Source organism: Lactuca saligna, chromosome 9, assembly GCF_052625555.1.
Source record: "Lactuca saligna cultivar CGN05327 chromosome 9, ASM5262555v1, whole genome shotgun sequence".
In the NCBI taxonomy this organism is placed as follows: domain Eukaryota; kingdom Viridiplantae; phylum Streptophyta; class Magnoliopsida; order Asterales; family Asteraceae; genus Lactuca; species Lactuca saligna.
Genome location: NC_136425.1, coordinates 32,822,703 through 32,833,869, shown reverse-complemented (window position 1 = coordinate 32,833,869; position 11,167 = coordinate 32,822,703). Strand labels below are relative to the sequence as shown.

Below are 11,167 nucleotides of genomic sequence, written 5' to 3'. Positions count from 1 at the left end.
TTTAAAATTCAAACTGTTATCTCAAACTGATTTATTTTACATAGGATATACTGGAAAACAAATTATTAATAATATTGACTTTAATTTTGACTCACAAATATTTTGTTGATTTTATGGGATTATATTACATTTTGTGGGTTAATAACCGAATTATTGATATGATTATTTAATGAGTTTTTTAAAAAATAAATAAATAAATAAACGAATTTGAATTTTTAAACCAAAAGCTATAAATAAGGGAGTTAAATTTGAAACAATATTAATTATAAAATATGATATATCGTATATAAATAGAATGATATGCTTCAACTGATAACATAATTGTTGAATTTAAAGATTCTAAAATTAAATGTAATTATGTTTGATTTTTATTTGGGGAAGATAATGTCAACAATTTAATCTAAGGGTAGAAAACATATGATTGAAATACAATCAATGGTCCTGATTGCTTCATTGGTGAATTAATGGTTCTCTTGTAATAATATTTAGATATGAATGAAACTAATATGCTTAAAGTAGATTGATTAATTTTTTTCATGGCCTCTCAACATAAATACAATAATAACATGTAATAAGAAGATAGAGTAAATGCAAGAAATTGGAGAATTGGAAGGAGAACAAAGTAAAGAAAGAACCTAGAAAAAAGAAATGAAGAAGAAAATTATTAAAGAAGAACACTGTAAATTGTAGGACTCAATCCAAAATCGTAAGAATGACAACTTCAATGTAATCGTATATATATAGGGTGTTTTTGAATAATCAAATCATTATCTTCTAAAATTTTTGGATCCTAAGATATCATCTTGGAGATTTCAGGCTATTAATCTAGAAAAAAAAAATCAGTTATATTGATTCAAATTTACATGTTAATTGACTTGCTTATTTTATGAGTTTTAAAATTCAAATCATTATCTCAAATCGATTTATTTTACGTGGGATATTCTGTGAGATAAATTATGAATGATAGTGTCTTTAATTTTAACTCTCAAATATTTTGCAGATTTAATTGGATTATATTAGATTTTATAGGTTAATAACCAAATTAATGATTAGTTTATTTAAAGAGTTATTTCAAAAAAAAAATGGATTTAAAATTTGAAGCCAAAAGCTATAAATAAAAGAATTAAATTAGAAAGAATATTAATTATAGAAATTGATATCTTCTATATAAATAAAATGATATGTTTCAATTGATAAAATAATTATTGAATTTAAAAATTATATAATTAAATGTAATTATGTTTGAATTCTATTTGGAAAAGATGATGTGATCAATTTAATGTAATAGTGGAAAACATATGATTGAAAAACAATCAAAGATCTGATTGCTTCATTAGTAAATTAAAGGTTATTTTTTAATAATATTTAGAGATAATTAACTATACTTTTCAATAGTAATAAATGATAATAAATAATCAATTAAATAGTAAGTAAGTATAATATAACGTTCTATTAATCTTGTGGTTTCTGTTTTGATTGAAATGGTAATATATTCTATCAATTACATGCGACAATTTTTATGCTACATTCTTACAATATTAGTCTTGTGGTTTCTCTTTATTCCACAGTTTATCCAAAACTATATCTTTTATCTTTTGATTGAAATTTTCATATTACCCATTCCATTTTAGTCGTATTTTATTTGTTTACCCATTAATTTTTATTTTTGTATACTTTAACCCAATTTTATTTTTTTTACAAACCTAATTTTCTTTCTTTCAATTTTGCCAAAACTTTAACTTTTTTTGTTTAAAATTTGTCCTTTTTTTACAAACTTTGCTTTTATATGGTTTAAACAACTTTTTTATCTTGTTAATTACTTTATTTTTAATTTTTTACGTACAACTTTGTTTTTTTAAGATTCCACTTCTACAAATATACTTTTTAGATATTTTTAGATATTTATATGTATCCATATTTTTAATAGTTTTTTATTTTTACAAATAAATATTTTTAATGTGGTTTTCTTATATTTTTCTTTTTGATTAGTAGATTGTGTTTTTCAAACAAACATCCGACATCCTTTAAATTTGATCTCATCATTTTATTTTTTTTGTTTTTTAAGAACCAAGTTAGTTATATTTTTACTATCTAATATTCATTTTGGTACGTTCACAAAAAAAATTAGCCATAATTTTTTTTTACCAAATTTAGAACAATGAATCGTTGAGTAAACGACGTCATATCATCTCATTGACGATTTGACTCCTTCATTCCTTCAAAACCCCCACTCCCTGTATCTCATATTCCGACCTCTCTCTCTCTCTCTCTCTCTCTCTCTCTCTCTCTCTCTTACATACACCCACAGAGAAACAAACACAAATTCTTTCTTACAGAAAAAAGAAACAGTAATGGTGAGGGAAAAGATGAACGATTTATATCTGAGTGTTCCCAGTTTCTTCAAGTGCCCAATATCAATGGACGTAATGAGATCCCCTGTCAGCCTCTGCACCGGCGTCACCTACGATCGGACCAGCATTCAAAAATGGCTGGAATCCGGCCACAACACCTGTCCCGCCACCATGCAAGTCCTCAATTCCACAGACGTCGTCCCAAACCTCACCCTCCGCCGCCTCATTCGCTTCTGGTCCGATTCCTATCTCCTCTGCCCCCAATCACAGGCCAGCTTCAACAACCATTTAGCCATTGAGTCCATTAGAAAATTGATCAGTAGCGAAGAAACCGATGAAGTTTTGTTAAGCTCATTGTCGAAGATCGTCGAATTGGCAAAATTCTCTGATGAAGGTAGAGAATCCTTGGCGAATTCGGAGGGATTCCTTCCAATGTTGGCGAGGATTCTGAAAAGCAGCAATGAAGTTGAAGTCGTTGAATTAGTGGTTACCACTTTGGATCTGATTCTATTTACAAAAGAAGTCAAAGAACGATTAAAGAAAATCAACTTGGATGATGCTTTCTTTTCGCCGTTCATTTTGGTTCTTCAGAAAGGCCACTTTGAAGCAAGAATTAGCGCCGCTAGAGTTTTGGAATCACTCGCCCTGTTCGATTACGAATCTCGAAGACTAATCGCCGAGCAAAAAGGCTTATTAAACGAGCTTTGTCATCTTACCAACACGTTAACAAATCAGACGGCAATTGATGCCGGATTAGCCGCTATCATCGCGATTTCCACATCCAGGCCGGCCAAAAAGGAGCTCCTCCGGCTGGGGGTTGTGAGAACCGCTGGACGGATCCTGTCCGGTTCTGAAAATACAGTAACGGCGATGGAAAAAGCTATGAAGGTACTAGAAATGGTATCCACGAACACGGAGGGGCGGGTGGCGATATCCGACGACGAGAACTGTATCTCCGGCGTCGTACAACGGCTGATGAAGGTTTCAACGGCGGCGACGGAGAACGGAATCGTCGTGATATGGAATGTGTGTTACCTGTCGAGAGATCGGAGTGCTCAGGAAGCTGCGATGGGGAGCAACGGCTTGACGAAGGTGTTGCTGGTGATGCAGAGTAACTGCTCTGCCATCGTGAGGCAAATGTGTAAGGATTTGGTGAAGGTTTTCCGTGTTAACTCAAAGTCATGTTTGGCGAGTTACGAGACTCGGACAACTCACATTACGCCTTATTAAATCGCTCTGTACTTTTTTTTTTTTTTTTTTTTTTCACACTGTTATTTAGTGTAATGATATAAATCAAGAAATTTTGTACAAAAGAAAATGATACAATCACAAATTGTTTCCCAAATGAAAATAGTGAAATTGGTAATTTTGTCTACAAAAAATTGCATTTTAAAAGATCCAAGTACTATTTATTTATTCTTGATTTTGTTGTCATTTGGTTATTAATTATTTTGGTGTTTCTGGTACAATTTCAGTGATGTAAAATGAACGTTTATATAAGATTGATTAGTCTGCTTCGGGCTGAGTTATCAATTTGAGATCAAATCGATAAGAGAAATTAAATTACCTCCTAACTTTTATGCCTACAATTATTCCTACCAACTAAAATTATGACAAATCATCATTCAATTTAATTGTAATTGATATATTCATAATATAACCTTAATGAGTTAGTTAAAAAAATATGGAATGATGACACTTGTCATAATTTTATTGGGTAGGAACATTTGTAGGCATAAAAAGTAGGAATCAATTTAATTTCTCAATCGGAGAAATTAAATTACCTCCTAACTTTTATGCCTACAATTATTCTTACCAACTAAAATTATGACAAATCATCATTCAATTTAATTGTAATTGATATATTCATAATATAACCTTAATGAGTTAGTTAAAAAAATATGGAATGATGACACTTGTCATAATTTTATTAGGTAGGAACATTTGTAGGCATAAAAAGTAGGAATCAATTTAATTTCTCAATCGATAAATATATTTAGCACAAAATCGTATTTCTTTGTTCTTATCCAATTTTCAGATAGAATAAATGTGAATACTCATAAAACATCACTTTTGGAACTCTTAATAGATTTTTTAACATTCCAATACGAATCATCAATCACATATTGCTTACTTTTTAGTGTCTAAGAATTTGAGGTTTTTTTTTTTATTTTTTTTATTTTTAAATAAGAGATCATCTTAAGAAATTATTTGTAAAACCCCATGCATAAGAAGAAAATAAATTTCAAGAAAAATGATTGCATGGTCCTACATTTATCCAAACGAATTTATCAAAACTCAGTTTTCATCCCAATTCCTGATATATTTTTTTTATATAAAGGTAACTTTGTCTTCATTTTGAATTTTTATTTTTGTTATGCGTCTTTTTTTTTTTTTTTTTCGATAGTGATGGTATTTGACATATTTGACTTAACTAATTTATAATTATTAAAATTAGGAAGTGTAGGTTGTAATATTGGTAGCATTCCACACTGACATCCTGGATCCTTAAGGTTGTGAACTCATGCATTATGCATACAACGAGAATATTAGGTCGGTGTGTTGCACGAAAGGTTCCCTAGAATATTGGACGAGATATTTGCAGTAGTGTGAGATGAGTTCAACGATAGGATCAATATAACAAAACGTTGAAAAAGATATGTACTCAATTATTGGTGACAAGAATATTGTGACACAATTAGAAATCCTATTCAATTAGCATCTTTGATATTCTATATTCATATTCACAATTCCTAGCCAAAACGTTTTACTTTTTTTTTTTTTTTATCGTGCATACATACTAAGGGAAAATGAAAATAAATAACTCGAGAATTGTTAAGAGTCGCAAAATGGATAGATTCTTTTTAATTCCAAGATAATATCAAACTCATTATAGGGATCCTCTTTTATACTTACAAAAATCACTTAAAGCGATACATGAAACTCCATGTATTCTTTATAAGCAAAAATATCAATCATTTTTATGATAGTCAAGACTATGAAATTGATTTTCAATCAATTATTTTTATGATAGTCAAGACTATGAAATTAATTTTTAATAATTAAAATTGACAAACGCATGCAATCTTTCTTGAGTACTGATAGTTTGAAGAATTGACTTCAACAAATTATATTTCAAAAAACTTTTTTCCATGGATGCTACCGTAATAGATACCATCAATATATGAAAACAACATATTTGGAAACATATATATATATATATATATATATATATATATATATATATATATATATATATATATATATATATATATATATATATATATATATATATAACCATATTAAATATGTCTAAGGGACAATGACTTGAGAGTGTAACTAATTCTATCTTTTGTACAAATTTGGTCACTTAATTTTTTTTGGTGTATTATTATCTCTTAAACTTGTTTTTCGTTTAAAATATATCATTATGACCGGTAATAGAGGGTTTTAGTTTCCGACGTCTTTTCCAACCAAATATTATTTTTCTGGTTATCTTTTCCGGCCAAAAAAGATTTTCCGGCGTGATGAGTTCTGGACACATTTTTCGGATTTCTTGTTTCTCTCTTTCTTATCTTTTGTTTCCAGAACACACACACATAATGATTCAAATATTTGATTCTTGTTAGAGTTTGTTTATCTCAGAAATGAGTTATGGTTCGAGGAAGATGAAGGGTTCTAGAAACAAAGTTCAAATCTGCCATGGATGAAGGGTTTAAACTCGAAAGAATTACCATGGATGAACTTAAAATATGTCATGGGTGTTCGACTGATGGTAAACGAAGACATAGGTGTAGGTGTGATAGTTCTTGATGGTGGTAGTGGAGATGATTTCTGATGTTTGTGATGTTATTCGAAGGTGTTGTAGGTTCGTTAATATAGATGATGAACAATGATGAACCCACGATTTCCTCCTTCAAATTTGTGCTCCTGAAATCAATTTCCTCCTAAAGATTTGCAAAAAACGAACACATATGAAGATAAACATGAACACACAAAAACCCTAGCTTCAAACCTCGATTTTAAAGTTGTGTTCTTGAAATCGAAGCTGATAAAGATAAAGATGAACCCACGATTTCCTCTTTCATATATGTGTTCCTGAAATCAATTTCATCCTTCAAATTTGCATACCTGATGACCTCAGATGAGGATAAACATGAACACACAAAAACCCGAGCTTCAAAAACCTACCGCAAACGATTTCATCTTCCAAAATTGAGTTTTGAACACAACTGAAAACGATTTCATCTTTTAAAACTTGATTTTCCTGGTAAACGATGGTAGATCTGGAGTTCTTGCATAAATGAAATCAAGAACTCGTTTTTGTTTTCATATTTCATAACAAGATGCTCAAATAACTCCATTTTAGAAACACAATAACTCAAAAACATATTCCAGATTTGATGTGGCTGGAGAAGACGATCGGAGATGTCGTCAGAGGTAAGAAATGTCAGAAATATCGCTGGAGGTGGAACTCAGACCCCCAAAAATGTTTTACATGCTATTGTAGGTAATAGTGGTATGTTTTAAACAAAAGAACAAGTTTAAGGGTTAACAGTGCACCAAAAAAGTTAAGTGACCAAATATCTACAAAGGGTATAGTTGATTACCTTCTCAAGTCATTATCCCTATATCAAAATGAATAATACCTAAAAGAATTCAACATTTCAATTATGCATTTCAAAAGGTACATATTGTAATAAATGTCAAGCAAAATGAAATAAATGTGGAGGAAGAACCCATTTGGCATCTAAGAGTAAGTGCTGGAAAAGATCAAAATAACCAATACTAAAAATAAGAAATTTCTCAAATTAGTTATGCAATTGTTAACATATGGTCCATTAGCATGGCCCAAATGTCAATACTTGGCGCACCAGCCTTTCCTGGTGCTATCCTATCAGTCTTTTCTGGCGCCCGCGCCTGGCTCTTACCTAGCGTTTGGGCGCTCTTACCCAGCTACTTGCTAGCTGGGTCTGAGTTGGGTTGGCCCAAGGCCTGACCTAATTCTTTCTTGACCTAATCGTCCCATATAAATAGAATGTTTCCTCCTCCTTGAGGAGGTAGCTTCTAACAAGCTTCTAGTCACCTTCTCTAACTTAGACCCTCCATGGCTTAACATACACTCTACACACTAAGATGGTTCTCTCCAGCTAGGTAGAACCATCTCATATCTACCAACAGATCTAACTTGATCGTCAGAGCTTCCTCATGGGGCACAATCCACGCGGCAACTCTAACGACTTTGTTGTGACTGTAGCTTAGGTATCTCACCGGATACACGCTGATGGCATCACCTCTAGATCTCTGATTTGTATCCAACACAGAAGACCCGGTGGCCTGAGCACATATTGCAACAACATTCGGTCAAATGAAGCCTATGATGGAATTAAAACTGAGGCTTTCATAATGTTGGGTAATACTATTTTAATCTTGATCCATCAAAGAATAATGGAAATTGAAGCAAGTTTTTGTGAAGATACAAAGTCATTTTGGATAAATGATAAAAGTGAGGCATCTATAATGTTGGGCAATACTATTTTAATCTTGCTCCATCAAAAGGTAATGGAAATTGATATAAGTTTATGTGAAGATACAAAATAATTTTAGGTAAATGATAAAAGTGAGATGTTGCTAATTAAAAGCATATATATGTGATAAAAATATCATTGCTAATATTATAATTTATAACAAAATTAAGGATGCCTATTTGATTATAAATACAGATTAATTTTATAAAACAGACCTCGTAGTTAACGAAAAGTGGTAAGGTGTTCATGTGCCTAAGTTTCATAAACGCTTCATAATTTACACTATGATTTCAAAAAGCATCATAGATGGTCCTTTTTCACCTTCCGTCTAATTTAGGTCGTTATCTCCCCAAGTGTGCACCTTATATGAAGGCAAAATTTTCTTTTTTACTTATCTCCCTCATCTTACGTTAGTAACGTTAAATTTCAAACCTCCCACCTATCTAAACCTTTATTCAACCTCTTTCTCTCTTCTTTGTATACATGTATACAATCTCCAAAAGACTGAAATGAATATTAAGATTTGTTATTGTGGAAGGCTAGCCATCCCTATCACATCATGGAAGACACTCAACCCTTGTATGATGTTTTGGTCATCCTCCAAATCGGCATCAAAATACATATTTATTGGATGGTTTGACCTCCCCCCCCCCCCCCCCCAGGATTCTTAGGCCCTTGATATAATTCTTAGATTGTTACGAGGTAAGAACTGTCTTAAAGCATCTTTCAGGAAGATGATGTTGCTTTTGATCTTTAGTTGGTGTTTTCTATTTTGTATGTGCGTATAATGCTTTGCTTAAAAAATAACAAGAAATATTTAACTAATTTAGTAAAATGGATGGGATGTATTATGAAAAACTAGAATGTAAAACTGAATAGAAGCGCAAAAGACAACACAAGGTGTTACGAGGAAATCCTTTGATTTAACATTCGTAGATCCGGGCTAGTCAATTAAGAGACGATAAGTGTCGAAAATGACTTTTTGATAGAATATTAATTAGAACGAATAATCTTAAATAAGTTGTAGTGGTCGTGACAAGGATTCCGGATATATAAATAACGTCGAAATCTGAGTTATAACGAAGAAGTAATGACATGTCGAAGTTTTGCTACAGAACCGACACGGCGTCGTGTAATGTAGATAGTGAATTTACGATAGAACAATTTTTAGTCCTAGTAATCTAAACAAAAAATTGTAGTGTTCATTAAATCGAGAGCTTGCATAAAAAGAACGCTCAAATCTGACTTCGTATGAGGAAGTTATGATTTTTCCAAGTTTTGGACTAGCAGTATGCAGCTCGAAATTCGAATTATAGATCGAATGATTTTTAACCAACACAACCTAAACAAGAATCGAAGATCTCGTCGACAGTAGTTTAACAAAAAAAGACAGACGAAAACACACGTCAGATGAAGAAGTTATGAAATTTTAACGAACTTTTCCTGTCTCGATATGTTAAAAATATAATTTTAAAATGAAATCAAAATTAGCCGACAGAGTCTAAAAGAAATTTGTATAGTATAATCTCACCTACGTGTGGATATAAATAACGTCAAAAACGGAGTTCGTATGCAAAAGATATGAATTTTTGAAGTTCTGGGCACAAACTTCGAAGCTATTCCGAAGAGAACGCGTTGCGTTCGCATGCAGTGGACACGTATTTCACATCTTGACACGTCTAAAGCCACACACCAACCGGAATGCGCTGCGTTCCTATGAACGCACTGCGTTCGTGAGCCAGCCCCCCATAAATAGAAACCATGCCTTCCGAATTTTGTTTACAACTTTCATTTTCTCTCCCCTATACTTTCTTCTATATTGCAAAACTACCCCCAAGCCTATTATATCATCCCTAATACCCGAAACAAGTCTTGAAGCCCGAAGATCCCAAGAAAAAGACTTTTCGAGCCAAAACTCTGTCCGCGTGAAGCCCGATTTTTGAGAAAACATCCTGGTTTCATCGAAGAATATTGTTTTAAGGGACGAAGTGTTGTCCAATCACCGTCTTATCATGTGAGTGTATAGTCACTTTCATCTTACACATAAATATGAAGTATTTTATATAAAAGACGTGTTATGTGAATATATATTATTTGTTTAGTTGAGATGGATGTTGAATCAATGATTTATACATGTTTTAAATGATTTAAATTGTATATGTATATAATTATGATGGGTAAAATATGGGTAGATTAAAGATGAGATAAATGATGATCAATGAAAGATGAGTGATTATATATGAGTGATAAAATATGGTGAGAAGCAATGAGCCAAGCGATGTACCAAGCGACGAGCCAAGCGATGAGCCAAGCGATGGCCCCATCATCTAGCAGAGTATGGATGACAACCATGGACTATTCTAGGCAATTCGTGGAACACTAGTAGTCTCGCAACCTGTAAGTGTGTGATCTATATGTTCATCAGATGTACTCTAAAAACCCATTGTCATGTGTTGCATGTGTACTCCTGCAAATAATATTGTTGATAAATGGCAACTACAGACTTAGTGCCTGTTGTATAAACCCTGGCGACGATGTGACTTTGTGCCTATTCCTTAGGAGGAATCCATTGGAATGAATGAAAGATGATTCTTAATAATTGAGAGCTATAGACTTAGCACATGTATAAACCCTGGCAGCTATGGACTTAGTGTCTGTTGTAAAAACCCTGGCGACGATGTGACTTCGTGCCTATTCCTTAGGAGGAATCCTTAGGAATGAGTGATAAATGATTCTTAGGGTAAATCCTTAAGAAATAAAGAAGATAACAGGGACAAGTAATTGGGTTAATTGTTCGATGATAAAACATAATAACTTTATTATTGTGGGTTGAAAACCCTATATGCTCACCAGGCTCCCAAGCCTGACCCACTCAGATTTTTATATTATAGGTAGTGGACCTAGAGCATAGTTGGATGATGGAGAGGGATTTTTGGATTATAGGCCAGTAGATGTAAATAAATGTTGTAAGGCTTATAATGTATTGTTTATGTTTTTGGTCTGTATCGGAACATGACATCGCGATGTTTTGTTATATAATGAAAATACATTCTTTAAGAAATGCTTTGATAAATTTTTATTATAATTTGTTTTAGGAACAAACTCCGCAACACCTTTTGGAAGATTGCTCTAATTTTATTTTAAAAGCATAAACTAAATCGGTCTTTTCTGGCCGAGAAATTTAGGGATGTCACATTTGATCTTAGAATATCTTTGACAAAAAACCTTTGGAGGTGACAATCGTCATTCTACCTTAGATCTTGTGTGTGTGTGTGTGTGTGTATATAT

The 11,167-nt window shown here is 32.3% G+C and overlaps 1 protein-coding gene across 1 annotated transcript; it reads left to right on the top strand.

The window, feature by feature from the left end:
- The first annotated feature begins 2,246 nt into the window (after nt 1–2,246).
- LOC145014030 (U-box domain-containing protein 29-like) lies at nt 2,247–3,744 on the top strand. Its single transcript, XM_078972382.1, has one exon. The coding sequence runs from the start codon at nt 2,352–2,354 to the stop codon at nt 3,579–3,581; it is 1,230 nt and encodes a 409-aa protein (XP_078828508.1). The 5' UTR covers nt 2,247–2,351; the 3' UTR covers nt 3,582–3,744.
- The last annotated feature ends 7,423 nt before the right edge of the window (nt 3,745–11,167 follow it).

Excerpts from the sequence above, each read along its gene's own strand:
- LOC145014030 (XM_078972382.1), top strand. The coding sequence starts at position 2,352 with ATGGTGAGGGAAAAGATGAACGATTTATATCTGAGTGTTCCCAGTTTC.